General features: G+C 45.8%; 2 protein-coding genes across 13 annotated transcripts in view; both read right to left on the bottom strand.

Moving 5' to 3' along the window:
- Positions 1 to 563: 563 nt before the first annotated feature.
- On the bottom strand, positions 564 to 9008 carry MTMR11 (myotubularin related protein 11). The gene is made up of 18 exons (XM_077156186.1): positions 7896 to 9008; positions 7474 to 7564; positions 6942 to 7063; positions 6673 to 6733; positions 6372 to 6514; positions 5814 to 5892; positions 5548 to 5683; positions 5213 to 5300; positions 4993 to 5081; positions 4782 to 4906; positions 4273 to 4339; positions 3964 to 4034; positions 3264 to 3430; positions 2795 to 2968; positions 2336 to 2518; positions 1558 to 1851; positions 1088 to 1254; positions 564 to 661 (listed from the first exon to the last, which is right to left on the bottom strand). The coding sequence occupies exons 1-17, from the start codon at positions 7959 to 7961 to the stop codon at positions 1108 to 1110; spliced, it is 2103 nt and encodes a 700-aa protein (XP_077012301.1). The 5' UTR covers positions 7962 to 9008; the 3' UTR covers positions 564 to 661; positions 1088 to 1107.
- Positions 9009 to 9118: 110 nt separating this feature from the next.
- The window catches only part of OTUD7B (OTU deubiquitinase 7B), an 83444-nt gene continuing 74990 nt past the window's right edge, over positions 9119 to 17572 (bottom strand). For all 12 annotated transcript variants that reach the window (XM_077156183.1, XM_077156181.1, XM_077156175.1 and 9 more), the window contains 2 exons: positions 16638 to 16722; positions 9119 to 15709 (listed from right to left, as the gene is read on the bottom strand). In XM_077156183.1, coding sequence (XP_077012298.1) covers positions 14504 to 15709; positions 16638 to 16722 — 1291 coding nt within the window. In that variant the 3' untranslated portion in view covers positions 9119 to 14503. The remainder of the gene's footprint in view (positions 15710 to 16637; positions 16723 to 17572) is intronic.

Genomic DNA, 17572 nt, shown 5'->3' with positions numbered 1-17572 from the left:
GCGAGCGTCGGTTCCCGGATGACCAAAACCGGGATGTCCAGACCCAGTTGAGGTTGTGCCAGGCGTTAAAGGGTTAAACTGTTCCCTGAAAATGTAAATACGAAATCTAAAGAAACAAGCCTTTTCATATATGTTGGGGCCAGATCCGTTCCCCAGAAGAGGGTGTGTTGCGGAACCCCCACCAACCCAAGGACGCGAAGGCAACCTTCGCACAGTCCCGGCTTGGGCTTGAAGTATTTCGTTTTCCCTCAGAGGAGGGGACTGCAAAATTCTGAGGTGGGAGTGTCGTTCTTGGCCAACCTGAGGCTCAGTGATGGGGCGTGACGAAGCCCGGGCCCCAGTAACAGCATCTTTATTAGTTCCAGGCTCTAGCTCCACCTGCCCCTAAGGCACGGAGAAGAAAACCATTTTCCTCAGTAGCATAGGAATTCTGCAGAGCCTCACCTGATCCGGTTCTCTTTTTCCTTAGCGATAATATGGTGAGTCCCTTCCTCCCCCGAGTCACACCCACCCTCCACCCACCACTGTTTGCTACCTGTTCAAACAAAACAATTCCAGCAATGTGTATAAATACGGTGCTTTAATGAATTCCCTAAATAGAAATGTCACTACAAATATAAACAGTTCGAGGTGGCAGGGTATCTCCCATTCCCATGGAAAACTGTAAAAAAAAAAAAAAAAAGAAATAGTAATTGGAATTAAAGAGGAAGCAAGAGGGGGTAGCAATGAGATCTCTAGGCCATCTTGTTGGGACTGAGTAGCATCTCTGATCTGTCAGTTTAAGGGCTGGCTATCCCAGAGGGGTAGACTGGCCTTGAAAACAGAAATCACCTTCTGTATTGCTTTGATAGTTTTTGTTTTTACTTTTCAGTTTCTCAAATGACAAGAAATAAAAACTAAGTCTTTAGGAATCAAACAGGGCAGAATAAGAGTTGGAGAAGGCTAGCACCACCCACCTGCAATAAAAACTTGACACTACTGGCTTTTTAAAGGGCTGGAGTGTGGAAACTGAAGCCCAAAATCAGATAAGACAAACTGAGGGATTAGGCAGAACCCTTCCCTCATCCTGGACCTCGCTGTGTCCTACCTGTGAGAGAGTCAGCAATTTCAATGGGATTGGGTGAGAATGGAATTTGGTTCTTTTTTCTTGGAGTGATCCTCAGGAGATATTCTTGGTGTCCACTTTTTTAATAGCTCCTGAAGATGAGATAGCTCATCCTGGAGGCCACAGACTGTGGGGGCTGAGAGGCCAACCTGGGGAGAGGGCAAAGGGACAGAGAGAAATATTGCAGCTCTACACACTCTGTTTCTAAGACCTGTCCGCTTCTGCTATCTTTAATTCTCTTTTCTCTGCCAACAGAGCCCTAAGGCTCTATTTTATCTAAGCCACAGCAGTGTTCCCACACCCTACACTCCCAGACCTGCCCAGTTTGATACCAGCAGGAACGGTACTTCACTTTCCACTCCACCCCAGCTCTTTGCCTTTCCAGCTCCTGTTCATCTAGTCCCGTAGTCAAGCCCTTTCTCCCACTCCCAATTGCTATCTTCTTTTCTCACCTGGATCTCAGGCCGTCCCCTCAGGTAGCAGCGTCTCCATAGCCTGATCTGGGGTCCCAGATATCCAGGGCGCAGCAGCCCAGGGGGCAAAGGGCAAGCCCCCCAATGTGAGGGGAGACCCCACTCCTGGTCTGCTAGGCTTTCAGAAGAGATAGCAGGTCGAGGGAGCCAACGAGAAGAGACTGCCAGCAGGAAAGGACTGTCCCGCCAAGGACAGAGCTGATTCAGGGGTGTCAGGGCCCCTCTAGAGAAAAGCCATACAGAACTTGGAGGTCCAGGAACCATGAAACTTGACTACAGGGGAAAGGGAAAACAATTGGTAACCTAGAAACCAAATGATCCAGTTTCTATAGGTTCAGTTTCTATGGCCCCTTCCTGACTCAGTTTCCCCAAACTGAGTCAGGAAGAGGTGTTGAGCTGCCCCTCTCACTGCACTAGCGATTGAAACTACAAATCGTCCCCTGAGAACTCTATTTACTCTCCTCATTAAGCTTCAAACTAGGCCTCAGAGATGACTGAAGTTGATTTTTAGAGAAACTTGTAAAATTTGTGGATAAGAGGAAGATTAAATCAAAGATGAGGACAAAGATAATAAGGCTGTCCTCTATGATATTTTAGAGTTTATGTCTTCCTGGGAACAGTCAGGGGCCATAAATGACAGCTGTAGAGGAGGAGTGGGATAACTTCCTCAGGGGAACTCAGTGAATCTTCTCACTTCCTTACCTATTAGGATGAGTCTGGGAAAGTCAAAGGAATTCAGGAAATTTAGATGACTCACCTGCTGCCTGGGGAGCCAGGAATCTGGGTGGTACTCTGGGTCATAGCAAGGATTTTGGAATTGCAGTATTTGTTTATTGCTGTAGCGTAAATCCCAGTCCCAGACAGACAGCTGTGAGTTAATAGAGTTCCCAGCTGGGGGCTGGGAGTATCCTGGGGTGTAGACTTGTGTATAGGAGTTGAACTGGACAGGGGAAGTTTGAAAAAAAAAAAAAAAAGAAAAGGATGATTAAGCAAAAAAATATATAACTCTCCCAAATCTAGAGAGAAATCATGAAACCCAACTCTTATGCCAGGAATCAGATGCAGGGCATAAATCCAGTCTGTTAAGTGAACATCACCCTCCCCTTCCCCACCGACAGACCTCACTTCTCTTGTTATAAAATAACTAAGGCTCAACTTCAGAGAGTAATTCTCAATGGGGTAAAAAAATGACAAGTCAAAAATGTCAGTCACTTACCTGTCCACCCTGCTTTCCACGTTCCCAGGGAGTATCTCTCAGGAAAGTCAGGGTGTCAGGAACCCTGACACTGTCATGAAGAGCAAGAAGGAAAAACTCAGAGAATTCAAACTCAGCTGGGAACTGCTGGAGGAGCTGCCAGACACAATCAAGGAAGAGGAGAAACACTGGGGCCTGAGAAGAGAGAAATTGAGAGTGTGGAAGGAATAATCGGACCTAAAGAGGCAAGATCGCAAAATGATGGAGGATGAGGACACAGGGAACAAGGGGCACTAAGAAGGTCAGGGAATGGAAATCGGAATTGAGGGTAGTAGGGGATTGTGGAGCCTCAGTCATCTGGGTCTCCCTCCTGCCTGAGCTTAATCTTAGAACCTTTGTGATCTGATTTTCCTCCAATGGATTATAATTTTCTCATCCCCTTACTTCTTTAATAGTACCCCCAAATGAACCCCCCCCCCCAAATCCTCACCTCCTCACTGGCCCCAGTTTTCCCAAGCCGTGTCAGGAAGGGGTGTCCAGCTGCCACCCATTCTCGTTGCACTAGTGATTGGAAGCCAAGCAGTGTTCGAGCTTCAGGGACTGAAAGCAGCTGGACGAGTGAAGAGAGGAGGCCATTGAAATCACGATCACCGCGCTCTGGGTGATAAAAAAGGGAGAAGGGGCAAAGAAGCAGGACCAAGAAACTAGGGCAGGAGAGAATGAGAAGAGGAAACATGGCAAGGAGAAATGAGAGGCACAGAGGTGAAAAGTTGTGGGTAAGCAGGATTGAGAGGGCACATAGAAGAAGTGAAAAGAAAATGAAAATAAAGACCTTGAATAACTCACTTCATAGACTCCACCCCATTAGAAAAATCCAGCTTCACAAGCTGGAAGCAGAATCACAGTTCTTTAACTTCCACATTGCCCTTCCCACCCTAACCATCCACTGATAAAAGGAGGGAGCGGAGGGGCCAGGAATCCTAGTGTTAGGGAACACAGCTATAGTGGGAGGGTGGAGGTAGCACTGAAGGGTGAGAGAACTCATAGGTACTTCACAGTAACTCCAAAGGAGAAAGCTTACACTAGAAGGAGACAAGGGAGCCTTCTGGGTCTCCTTCCCTGGGTAGAATCCAATTAGGTGGGCACAGGAAAAAGGAAAAGTGTGGCGTGGGATGACCCAAGGAACTCACCCTGAAGTACAACAGAGCGAACCCTGGCGGTCACTAAGACTGAGATGTCACTTGCCTTTCGGAGACAAGACCTGGAGTGGCAGGGGATGAAAGGAAGGAAGAATGAAAATCCTGAGGGAAGGGAGTAGAGATAGATCATGGGGTGGGATAGAGGCAGACTCCAAGATCCTGCCCCTTCTCCTTCTAAGGAGCAGTAAATAGTCTTGGGAAATTGAGGAGAGGAATTAATGGAAGGCCATTTAAGAGTCCAAGTTAGCAGAAGGTTAGGAGGGTGGAATTATTAATTATGGCTCAAAGAAGGGGGAATACCTGACGTAGTCCAACCATCGCGTTCCTTCCAGGGCTGAGAGCCATTTATCCTCAGTTACAGATGTATCTAACAGCATACAGGGGTTAAAAAGGGACAGATCAGAGAATTCTGGTTCAGGATTTATTCTGTAGCCTGATGGATTAAGAATGAATTGGGTAGTGATTGCCTTGGGCTGGGGTAGGAATGAGGAATGATTCTAAATGGTCATTAGGTTTTGAAAATTAGATTGTGATGATGGTTGTACAGTACTATAAATATAATAAGATTCATTGAATTGTATACTTAATTGAAGGATGAATTTTATGATATTTAAATTCTATGTCATACTTTAATTATATTTGAAGAATAAGTTGAGGCCAGGAAGATAGAAAATCAGTGACTCTGTGGGAGATGGGAGTTAAATTAGAACACTAAGGATCATTAGGCTGAAGGGTTACTCATTTATAACAAGCAAAAGGGTCAGGGTCAGTAGAGCTAAGGATTGGGGGGAGATCAAAGTTATCCTCACCAGGCATGCAGAGGGTCCTCAGCCTCAAGTGGGCAAGTTGGACATCTGCAAGATTGGGCAGCTCATCCATAATGTCTACCAGAACAACATCTGAATGCCCAGCCTGGAGCATCAACTCCACTGCTCTGGAGGGAGAGGGAGTCAGAACATAAGGGAAGGAGTCTGCCCTGAACACCTAACCCTTGATTCCTCTCATCAAACCTCTTCTCACCTGATATCCTCCTTGTTAGGGTCACTAGCTGAACAGAAACCGCCACACCGGAGAAGATCACTGCCCCCAGGGTGATGCCAGGACAGACGCTTCAGACAGGGATGAGAGGAGGATCATTGTGGGAGAAACTCTTAGCCCAACTCTACCTTTGCCCCCACACTGCCTCTCAGGGACCCCTCCTCCACACTGACCCTTGACCTCTCATGACCCTCATACTGACCGGTCCACGGCCCTGATGGAAGTGGCCAAATGCTCTCCTGATCTCACTGTCCAAAGTTCGTTTAGGGACCCAGAAGTAACGAGGGAGGCTGTGAGTGAGAGTTATGTCACGGCTTAGCTCAGTGACTTCATTATAATGCACAACTGTTATTACAAGGGAGCTGTTTTGGAGGAGACCATTTCAAGGGAGCTTGGATTTATAGGTCTAGGAGGCAAGGAAGATAGCTTTGTGGCTGTCCTAGGAGGCTGGAGTTTGTGGGAGGTTCTAGATTTAGAGCATCAAGGAACTGTGGGAAGATTGGAGGGTAGCAGGAGTTGGGGTGAACTAGGGATCACCTGGTGGCTATGTCGAATCTCTCATTGACAGTGCTGACCCTCCAACCCCTGGCCCCCTGCTTCTTCCTCTCAGCCTCCCAGTCTTCTGACGTCTCCAAGAGGGGAATCGGTGGTTTTCTGGGGCCAGAACCCTGGCCTGGGGCAGGAGTGAGACACAGAGGAAGAAGAAGATGAATCAGAGAAAGCTTCTCAGCAATTCTGTCTTGAGCCAACCTCTGCTTTTTCAGACTCCTTACCCATTCCTTACCCTAATCACCCTTACTCACCAGCCTTGTGCAGGGTTATCCCCAAATATTGTTGGGCTTGGCTGCTCTGAGTTCTGGCTTGGACAATGGCCATGGTCACCTGTAGAGGAAAGGACATCCTATCTTTTTGGCTCAGACTGAAAAATTGAATAGAAGGAAATGAGGCGCATGTGTTGCTCCATTTTCTTTGCTACCAATAAGAAAGAATAATGAATACAGTCCCTAGAGAAAAGCATTTCCACAGGTCATTTCCACAGGAGTCAGGAGAACAAATCTAAAATCAGAGAATGTTAACTCTAGAAGAAATCTTCAGAATAATCTCATCCAGCCCTCCCATCTTTCAAGGAGAAGCTTGGCCATGGTCACAATGCTGGTCATTGGCAAAGCCAGACTAGAGATCAGTCCCCTTACTCTCACTGGACTATCATATTTCCCAGCCTTTTAGCCTTTCCTTGAGAAGATGGGCAGGGGGGATGGGAAAAAGAATCCAGGGGAGTGGAGGAGTATTACTGGAAATTGTCAGGGAGAGGAGCTCAAGGGCCTAAGGTAAGGGGAGCTCTTGGGTTGGGGCCCTCTTACCTGAAAGGCCTGGGGCTCTAGTCCTCCAGCCTCAAAACCAACTTTGAGCAGCCGAAAGTCTCGGCCATGAATCAGAATCTCTTCAGGGATAAGTTTAAGCAAGGACCCTGGACGGAGGAGCTGGACTCGTGACAAGCCACTCACTGAAGGAAAGAGAGCAATGTAACTATGGATTAGGGGCCCTCTAGGAGGAAAACTTGCAGCCCATTCCACCCCTCCCTGCTGTCTTCTGAAAATAGAAGAAGGATGAGAAGGGTACCAACACCTCCCACAAGCCCTTTTACCAAACCCCTACACTTACCAGCCTCTAATCGCTCAATGTTGGCCAGGGAAAAATCATACTCACTGCTCAGGGGAGTGTCCTAGAGAAAGCACATGATTTTTGCTAAAGACGTATATCCCAACCTCCCTAGAGATAGTTCCCATTGACTATCCCTAATACATTAAAAAAAAAAAAAAGTCTTAACCCTTAAGCCCTTTGTATCTCACTTTCTGTAATGTTTAAGTCCTTCTAGACAACCCCCTCCCTCTCCACTTCCCTCTTCCTTTCCATTACCCTAGCCAGCTCACCTGACTCCATTGCCATCCACAGGGTTGGAAGATGACTCTCAAGTTAGTGCAGATCAGGGTTCCAGGCAATTCAGGTTCCAGCCCTTTCCTTACTCCTGGAGCCCATGCTAGGATCTGCTCCCCTAATGGGGAAGAAAGGAAGCCGAGTTACAATTATTTTCAGTGTTGTCCCCTCAGCTGAGGTAGGAGGATTTAAAGAGTGAAGATTTAAGATCCTCCCCTAATACCAGTAACATGTAAGCTTATGAAGAAATTTGTATATTTTACCTCTATAACTCTAGAACCTTGAACAGTGTCTGGCACATAGTGGGCACTCAAATATTTAGTGACTAAGTGAATGAGGGAAGTGGTAATAGGATCTGGAACACCGAGGAAATATCAGGTTCCGAGTCTCCAGCCTAATGTGGACAAAGCAGAGAACAAGCCTCATGCAGAAGCTCGTGGAACCGAGAGAGGAATAGAGAGGTAGCTTTGAAGACCTTACACATGGTTGAGATAGGATGAAATTTGAAGAAGTCTTCGGAGGTCATACCTGGGAGGCATCCAGAAGCAAGACGGTGGCCAAGCTGATGACTCCTGGGTTCTGGCATCCTGCTCCTCTGGCCAGACTTTTGTCGGAAGAGCTGAGCAGGGCATAGGGTTAATCCTCTCCACGATTACCTCAGTAGCCGCCTCAGATGGCCTATGCTTAGACTCAGGGGAAACTGAGATCTGAGGCTGTGGGGAGCTTGGGTCCAGGGTTGGCAGACAGTAAAGGGAGGGGCTGGTTAATGGATAATGAGACAATGAACTTGAGACTATGAAAAAGGCAAATAAGCTCCATCAACCTAAATTGATATGAGGGACACACCCTCCTCTTCCACTAGATCCTTCTCTTCTCCCTTCCTCGGTCTCCACCTTATGCCTCCTGTTCACACTCCTGCCGACACCCCCACCCAAGTTCCCTCTCCTTACCCCCATCTCTGGCTCCTCCTTCTGGGGGGCGATGTCGAAACTCTGGCCCCGACCCCCCCACCACATTTCTCTGGCTCCATCCAGGAACGAAGCAGTTAAGGGTGGAAAACCTCGAGGATGCTTAACCCCCTTGGGGAGAGGCTAGATATTAGAGTTGAGAAGTGGGAAGTTAGGGCAGGGACAGAGAGGAGGACACAAGCAAAAGGAACATTTGAGATAGACTGAGCATAATTTAGGGGTCTTTTGAAAGGTGCATCCAGCCGGAGCAGGCTCCACGGAAACTTCAGTCGACTGTGGAGAGGGCGGGAGAGCTGCCCAGCCCCTTAAAGGGGAATACACACGATTTTGGAAAAGGGGAGGAAGTGGAGGAGCTTGAGAAAGATGGAAAAAGAGAGGAACCAGTAGAAAAATACCCAGACACTGTTCCTTACCTGAATCCTGGATCCCATTCTCTTCCTGCTCATAAGCATTGAAGATTATTTGAGGGGAGCAGCTACACCAACTATTAAACTGAATAATTTGAGCTCCCTCTCTGGATTACATCAGTGACAGTTTCTCTGGACAGTGCGGTTCTTTATTGTGTCTTTTTAAAAGAAAGAAGGGATGCCGAAATAGTTCAGATGAACTTACTGTTTCTAAAGGTGGTTGAGAAGGGGAAGTAAATAAAATTGGACCTCAGAGATATCTGTCCCCAAGACTTGGGGAGGCAGGCAGATTAGTGTTTTTGTACATCCTTCTCCAGAGAGCATGAAACATACCTTAAGTGAAGGGTGCCGTTGAGAGGTGCGCAGAAAGTTGAAGTATCTCCTGAATGTAGATGCAAGTACAGGCGTATATGTGTGCAAGTCTTGGGGGTGGGGTGGGAGGCCTGGTGAAAAGATTTTACCACCTAATAACCTTGCTCCTCATAAACACACACACTCACCACCATCCCGCCCCAACCAATTGGAAACTAGGGACACTTCCAGGTACATGAGCTCTATCCACCCCCACCCCACCCCATCCCATCCCAGACACCAGATCTCCTAATTAATGATTCATGTTCAGGACTTTGAAAGCAGTGGGCTAGAAACCTTTGTTCAGCTCAGCAATCCCATGCCTCCTTCCTTCCCTTGCAGCCCAAGAAGTAAAGATGGGCAAGGAAGGGCCCTCGGAGGGAAGTAAAGGAACTGCAGCTGAGCATGACAGGGTAGCAGTACAAAAAAAATCTATATTTAGACATGTGAGTTAAATGAGCCAGTTTTATTGTTTTTGAGTTAATACAGAGGCAGCAGTCCTTAGGTGGAGGCCTCAGTTTTCCAAAGTGACATTCAACTCCCTCTTCCCCCAGCATACACACCCTTCCGGCCTCAGCTTTAAAAGTCCCTTGTCTTGGCTGCAATTGTGGAAATTGTGAAAATATTGTGAGGCAGGGAGACGGGTGGGGACAGAGGCATCACCTGCTGGGAAGGAGGCTCCCAGCCCTGAATCTAGAGGTCCTGCTGGCTTCCCACGCCCTGTGGGCCTCAGCCTCTAAAGGAGGGAGCAGTCCACACAGTCTGTTGCAATAAGAATACAAGTGAGAGTAAAGGAAGAGAGTGTACCTCAATTTTAAAATCCCATTATCCTCTTCTCCCACTTTTTAATCTATACTTCAACACTTTGAAGTTTGAGAGCAGTAGAAGAATAGAGAAGAAAAACAACAGAAGAAAGGAGGAAATAGGAAAGAGGGAGAAATAAATTAGGTAACTGGAATCAGCACCCACTCAGGAATGAAAAGGGGGGCAGTAGCCGAGGGTTAAGTAGCAGGAGGACTGCCTCTCACTGCCCCCCCCAGCACATGCCCACTAGTAGAGGCTTAGTGGCTGAAAGTGAGGGTGGAGAGTCAAGCAAGGGATCTATCAGATTTTTCCATTTTCAGAATCCTGCTCTGGTTGCAGGTTTGTGCCAGGAGTGAAGGTTGCTGGGAGAGACAGCTGGAGGGAGGTGGAGCACACTGACTCAGGATGAGTCACAGATCCAGTTATAAGCACAGCAAGAGGCCACAGTCCAGCCCACCCCCATTCCTCTCAGCCAGTCTCTGCTAGCTTCTGTGCTTTTTCTGTCACCCCCTACCCATGTGGCCGGTGAAGGGAGATGGCATGGAAAATGTCTACATGGGGACATCATAAATATTTTGTTAAGTGTAGAGAGCAAAGACACCCTGTGATTTGCAGACTGGGTATCTGCAAAGAAACCTAGTCTGTGTGACTCACTGAATCTGCAATTGCAAGGCCTGAAGGGAAAGTAGGAAATAAGAAAAATTTGGGTTGCAGGCGATTCCAAGACAGGCAGGGGTATCTAATACTGCCTTCTCACCTGTGGCTGTGTATCTGGGGAACTGACTCCTTAGAAAAGGAGAGGATAGAGTCCAGAGGTGTCTGAGTAACTCGGGGAAAATCATCTTTCAAGAGCTCCTTTCTTGGGAAAAGAAAATGCGATTGGAACCTTGGATATGTTGTGTTTAGAAAGGAGAATGGCAAAACCTAGGTTGTAAGTCATTCAGAATCAGTTCCATTCTTTTCGGTTCAATAACATTCCCCAAATATATAACAAGTCATTGCTAATTTTTGTATTATTACTCTGTGAACTTTAGTTTCAGTTAAGAAACTGAGCCAACGGGAGGGAGCGTACTTCCCTTCCAGGCCCTGTACAGCACTGAGTTTAACACCCTTCCCACTCCATAAAGAGATTGAACCTTTAAAAAGTTTTTGACATGTTTTTATTTTGTTGATAAACCAGTATGAGGGAAAAACTTCTGGTTAAATCTTGTTACTTTCAATAAAATCAGCATGGAAAGCCTATCCATCCTATAGTATCCTTATTCCACTGGGGTAGAGAATGTAGGGTGGATGGGGTATCACGGTCTTAAATCAAAAGAACACTGAAAATCTTCCTTCTTCAATAAAAACCTCACTACGTACCCCAGATGCCCTGGATTAAAGAAGCTAAGTGCACTTATTTAAACCTGAGAGATTATATAATCCCTCATCTAGGGTTACAGGAGCTACCTCCCCTCTTCACCCACATACCCCTCCCTAACTAAGGAAATTTTGCTATATTGTGTGCATGCCATATACCCCTGCTTCCTTATCCCAACACAGTAATCGCATGGTCTGGCCTCTTCCACCCCCTCATTCTCCCAAAATACCGCAAACCAACCAGATTCCACCTTAATTTCCCAGGCATTATTCCTTCACCCATCCCACCCCAGTAAAACCTCTCAAAAATTAAAAACAAACTTCATTAATCCCCTAAAGAAAAATATCCATTGTTCTGGGGCCCCTCATCCTAAGAAAAGAGAGGTTTTCAATGCCTCAATAAATAATTACCTTCCCAAATTAAAAAAACAAAAACAAAAACAAAAAAATAGTAATTAACAAAAAGCTATAGCATCTAAAACCCTATCTTTACCACACATACTTCTAGGCCACCCCCTATTATTTCCAACATTTTTTTTTAAAGAAAGGGCAAAAGGAATTGGGATTGGTTAACTTATAAATAAAAACAACAACAAAAAACATGATATAAGTTTTCTATTTTTGTTCATTTGTCCTCAGCTTTTAAAAACAAAAGTATTAACTAGGATTTAATAACAGATCAAATCTAAACACAGCAGTCCAGAGGAGAATAAGAACCTTCCTGGCTGTATTTGCTGGGAAAACCCCTGATCTGTTCCCATTCCCACTGGCCCACACTGGAATCCCACTCTGCATGTGGATGCCAAAGGGAACGCCAGGCAAACTGTGCAGTTTCAAGGTGTGAGCTTGAGCCACCTGTTGGCTAGATGTGAGTGCAAGCCTCCCTGGGGCAGGGTGGGGGGAGGTGTCTCAACAGTATTGTCCTAACACTAGCATCAGGGCTGGGACAAGGGCGATAGGAGCAAGGCACTCACCTTGGGCACAAAATTTAAGGGGTGCAAAAAACTCAGTAACCAAAATAAATAATATTGCAATGCAGTATTTTTAAAAAATAAAAATTAATGCAAAAAATCCATGATGAACAAAATATAATTTTAAATTTTAACAGGATTCAACTCCATACCTGCTTGATTTGGCCTCACTTCCCTCACCCTAATCCCAGTACCGTCAGACCCTGTCTTTAAAATTTTGATATTTTATTCATCACAGATTCTTTTGCATTAATTTTTTAAAATATTGCATTAAAATAGTATAGTTCAGTGGCAGAATGCTTGCCTTTCATGAGGGAGACCCGGGTTCGATTTCCCAACCATGCACCCCAAAAATAAAATTATTATTATAAAATAGTATTTATCTGCATTGCGGGAGATCCGGATTTCATTCCCAGCCTATGTACTCCCCACCCCCACTGAAAAAAAAATTCAGCAATCCTGCAATAACAGGACAGTCATATGGAAAAAAAAAAAAAGAAATGTGACTCCCACCACAAACAAAAAGAAATAATAGCATTTATCTTGACTACTGAGTTTTTTGATACCCCCTTAAATTCTGTACTCACGTCTGGTGCCTGTCTCACCCTTATCCCAGTCCTGTTTAGACAATATATTTCCCCTCCTATCGTCTTTGACCTCACTCCTTAAAACTAATCTACTTCCAAATAAAAGCCTGAGATTTAAGTCAGAGGAAATGATTAAATAAAAAAATTATCAGATCTGGAAAATAAGTGACTTCAAATATGTTGAGGAGAAAGGAATCTTTCCAAATTATGATCGGTTGCACTGAGGAAAAGTCTTGGCTGGCTTTGCACTAAGGGGGAGACAGGATGAAAACCCCTGAACTCAGCAAAAGGAATTTATGCAAATAGGACAGCACCTCCCACCCAACCCTGCCCCTCAGCCCATGCCTGCTTTAGAGCAAATATGGAGACTATATGCAGGGGATGGTTTATGTATGTGTACCTCAAAAGACATCCAAATACCGAAAAATCGCCCCAAAGAACACTCCAGACACTTAAGTACACTTATTTCCCTTCTCCGCACCCAGGAGTGTATATAATTGCATAGTTGATTTTTTTTCCAGAAAATAAAAAGAAAAAGGAAACTTGGCCCAGGATAGGCCGTCCGGTTTAAAGCTCTTAAAATGGCTCTGGCCAGAGCACAGGCTGTCCAGACTTGTGCTTTGTGCAAAATGCAAAGGAGACCCCTACTGTGTCTATAACCCCACTCCCACCCCTGGAAAGAAGGGCTGGGTCAGGGAAAGGGGGAACCCCCAAAACAGACTAGCTCACGGTGAGTAACCTGTGGTTACAGTTCACTAAAATACATCTCTCTACCTAACTTCTTATAAATTGCCCCTAGCCCCTACCCCATGTTTCAACATCAGTCCTAATATCAAAAATATCTCTTCTTACAAAGTATTTATTATTATTATTTTAATAAACTAACCACAGATTAAGGTCAGCTATGGCTTAACAAAAGAAGCCAGGATGTTGAATTTATTCTCTGAAAGTAGAGAGGAAAGAGAAATAATCACTATTTTAAATAGGGGAAAAAAAAATTTTTTTTTAATGTCTTTGCTTGTTGGGGTCTTTTTGGTTGTTTTTCTTTTTTTCCCTTAAAAAAAAAAAAAAGCCCATAAATTAAGTTGCTTTTACAGAAAAGCAGCAGCAGAGGATAGTAGTGCTCTATTTAGGTTTTTGGTTTTGTTTGAAAACAGTCTGACCAAATGTCTGTCATTCCTCTACCCCTCTCAAGGTGCAGTTAAACCCCAATGTGTGGTTATTGCTAAGTATTAAAAAAAGACCACCTCTGCACCAATTCCCCTACAGAAAATTCACCACACACAGCTGCTCCTCTCCTCACTCTCTTCCCTGCCCCAAAGGGAACTTTTTTCAAAAATAAAATTTAAACATTTTTTAAAAATCACAAACTTCCTAACTGAGCTTGGACCTCATAAAAAAGATGAGGAAAAGATAGGGGGACAATCAGCGATCTCCTCTCAAATTAGAACAGATGACAGCTTTTTAGAAGAAATAAAACTTGAGGAAAAGGATTCTCCTTTTAAATTCCTCCCCATCCTATCTCAATAAACTGTGATTTAAATTACTCCCCTTTCCTTATAAGCACCCATGAGCAGAGCATACTGGACTTTCCAGATCCTCCAGGAGGAAGAATTTACCCAACTTTAAATTAAAATCAATAGCAAATTTGTATAATTTCCCAGTTTCCCGTCATAGTGCCAACTCCACCACCATGTGCTTTTTTCCCACCCTAAAAAAACTTTGATGTTTTTCCTTTATTGAGAACCTCTTTTGCTTGTTCCTCCTCACAGACTTCTGCCTACCTCCCACCCCCACACACCAAAGTTTCCCCTATTTCTTTCTCTTAGATCCTGGGATGGGACCCACCATCTTTCCTCATTGTGCCTCCTCAGTCCCATCAAGTCAAGCTTTGCAAATGAACAGCACCATTCCCGAGGCACCACCCAGCCCTGGCCTGCTCTCACCAGCCCGGCAGCACTCCAGCGCGCGCACACTTAAAAGTTTTCAGCCAGGCTCCCACAGACACTACTGTGTTTGCCTGGTCACCATAGGGTCAGGTTCCTAATAAGCCAATTAGTTGAGCTTAACTTTCTTTGTTTAGCCCCCTCGCCCTCCAAGGTTTCAACCACTCAGAACCTCTGCCCTGTGGGCCCGCCGGGAGGTTCTCCATCCCTCTTCCTCAGTTCTTCCCTGTAACAGCAGGAGCAGAAGTTGTTTGTCTCAGGATGTCCATAGAAGCTGCAGTTCGGTTGTTTGCATTTGGTCTGGGTTGGGGGGAACCCCCGGGCCCCTCCAGTCCATCCATCTGGCTCAGGGGGCTCTCTGTAGCCGTTACTATAGGAATCAGCCACACGGAAGGAAGGCGGTAACAATGCACCCCTGTGAACATCCTTGGGGTGACTGCTCAGCTCCAGAGAAGGGATGTTGTCCTGATGTGAGTTGAGTCGCCCAGGAGGGCACTGCCTGGGGAAAGTGGCATATGGTGGTAGGACCCCCCCACATGGACCCCCTGCCAACTGCCTCCGGGGTTCCTGGCAGTGGACTCCACCCCCAGAAGGCCGAGGAATAGTAAAGCCTCCAGGGTAGCCAGCAGAGAAGGCCACTGCCTTGGATTCTGACGGAAGGGCAGTGGGCAGCTCCTCCCCACCATCTGGCTCAGGTTTTTTGGCTGGAGGAGGCCCACTCCCTACTCCTCCATTCATGATCTTCCTTTCTGCCTCCTTCTGCTTCTGCTCTGCCAGAAATCTCTCCTCAGCATCAGAAAGGTAGCGCTGGATCATCTCCTCCTGATATTGGTGGCGGTGACCCATCTTCAAAGTTCCAACAAAAATAAACTTCCCCTCTCCTTGCATTGCAATCCTCATAGTGCCCAGGCTTTGCATCACCTCCTGGCTATACTTGCTCCCTCCATTACCAACAGACTCAGCTGTGGGCTTCTCAGATACAGGCCCATCCCCAGCTGCCTCCTCCTTGCCACCCTTCCAACTCTTCAGTGAGTTTTTCTTCTTCTTCTCCAGTGTCTCAGTGCCACCGCTTACCCCTGACCCCATTCCCATCCCTCCAGGTTTAGAACCCTTGCTGTGCATCAGGCCTCCCATGTTCTTCTTGAGCTTGCTGCCCAAGGTTTTGCCAAAGCTGCCCAGTTTATTGGCCACGGAATCTGCTCTCTTCTTATCCTTCTCCCGATCTCGCTTTGACTTCTCCTTCCGCCTGCTGCCCTCATTGCTGGTAGAACTGCTGCCAACTGACTCCTTGTCTGATTCCCCAGACTCAGGAGTGGACCGGGGCTCATCTCCAGCAGAGGCTGTGGGGGACTCAGGCTGGGCCAGGGGAGCCTTGAAAAGACAAGAGCAGTGATGACAATTAGCCTATTGGTCTAGGTTGTGGGGAGCCCTCCGAGACTGCTAGTCCATCCATCTAGCTCTGGAAGTACCCTGCAGCTGATGCTAGAGAAACCGGTCACACGGAAGAGGCATGGTAACACTTCCGTGAATTCTGTCAAGTGACCATCTAGTTCCAGAGAATGGCTGCTGTCGCAATAGAGTAAGGATCACCCAGGAGGGCACTGTCCTTTTCCATCTCCAGTCAGGCTAATCCCTAAACTTTATCTCCTCTACTGCAATTTGACTCTCTTCCGTAATAAGGTGAATAAAAGACAAAGCCTGGCTGCTGTTCTTGAACAACGGCTTCTAGGTAAGGATGAGGATGGATAACATTTCGCAAACACTAGAATTCCATTAATTATAAATTCCTTTAAACAAAATTCTCAAAATTAGTCTTAACTAACCACAACCAACTGAGTCTGGCCATTCTTTATCCCCTCAGCTCCTATACATTCAGCCCTGGACTCCATCAATTTTTTTCTGCTCCCGTGTTCCTCCTCAATGTATAAAAATGTGTCCTGAGAACCCAATGGATTGGGAGCCAAGCTATTCTGTGGCCAATAAAGAGGTCTTTCTATAGAGGGCTTAGGACAAAGTAATGACAACCTCAAATTCTCCAGATAACTATTCTTAAAGAATGTGTTTTAGTATCAGAAAGCAGAACCTGGCTGGACAGATGTGGAAAATGGAGAGGTCTAAAGGGTAGAAAGGCAGGAAAACTTGTCCTTTGGAACTTATTTGACATCTCCCAGCCTTCTTAACCTTGAATCGTAAACTACTAACCAGAACAGGTTTAGAAGGAGAACAGCACCAGACCTCCCCACTCTCCTTGGCCAGTGAAAATCAGGACATACAAGGGGAGGGTAGACAAAGTCTTTACCTGTGCGTCAGATGACAGTGGGATCCATTTCACATCCATGTAGCTATGCAACAGATGCAGTTTGACCTCCAGAGACAGAATAACACTGTGAAAAGGAAAAAAAAACAATAATTAAAACCTCACTGTGACCTTAAAAAAATGGCCGTGTGATACTGTTGAGAGGCAGGGTAGGAGAGCACTACATGGCTTGGGATTCAGATGGGGCTGGGTTTAGCTAGACCAGTTTCACTCCATAAAACCAGTATAGTTTTATGACCTTGAGCAAGTCCCTAAAACCTCCTGGAAACTCAACTGGGTTGATTACAGGGACAGTTGATAATACTATCTATCCTGCAGGGTTGGGGAAGATTAAAATCATGTTTGGAAAGCACCAAGCACAATGTCTAGGAAATAGGAAATACTAAACAGAAGCCATTATTATTATTGTTGTCTCTAAGTATTATTTAGAAGTAGCTTTTGATAATCAGGTAAAAACTTAATATACAATGCAATAAACTCTAGATTTCAAATCAAATCCTGTTAGCTGGGTCTCAGTGGCAGGAGTCCAGAGAAGAAAGAAGCACAGGAGGAGGAGGAGCAGTGACATCCATCAGCTCTCCACAGGGAAGGTGTGAAGGAAGGAGGAGGAAAGCGAAACTAGTTGCATGGGGGAGGGGAGCATTTTTCTTGTTCTCTATTTAAATTCCAGAAAGGCAAAAAGCCAGAGCGGACTAGTTCAGTCAATGATTTAAAACCCCTCTCACTTGGGCTATGAAAAGAAATATGTTTTAATGTTCTTTCTTAGTTTTCTGATCACTGTTTTGGGGATTCTGGGATGTACCAGGGCAGCTAAAAATAAGTTGAGAACCCAGCATTCCCATCTCCTTTACACGGAGAAAAAGCAGCTGCACAACCCGAGTCCTGAGGCCCAACCTCTGCCTCCCACCTTTCCATCT

The sequence above is a fragment of the Tamandua tetradactyla genome, chromosome 4 (assembly GCF_023851605.1).
Source record: "Tamandua tetradactyla isolate mTamTet1 chromosome 4, mTamTet1.pri, whole genome shotgun sequence".
Taxonomy (NCBI): domain Eukaryota; kingdom Metazoa; phylum Chordata; class Mammalia; order Pilosa; family Myrmecophagidae; genus Tamandua; species Tamandua tetradactyla.
This window is presented reverse-complemented; position numbering and strand designations above follow the sequence as displayed.

Excerpts from the sequence above, each read along its gene's own strand:
- MTMR11 (XM_077156186.1), bottom strand. The coding sequence starts at position 7,961 with ATGTGGTGGGGGGGTCGGGGCCAGAGTTTCGACATCGCCCCCCAGAAG. Across the intron at positions 5,301-5,547 it reads AGATTCGACATAGCCACCAG|CCTCCCTCGTTACTTCTGGG; the intron begins GTGATCCCTAGT and ends TCTCACTCACAG. Across the intron at positions 2,519-2,794 it reads GTGGAAAGCAGGGTGGACAG|TTCAACTCCTATACACAAGT; the intron begins GTAAGTGACTGA and ends TCCCCTGTCCAG.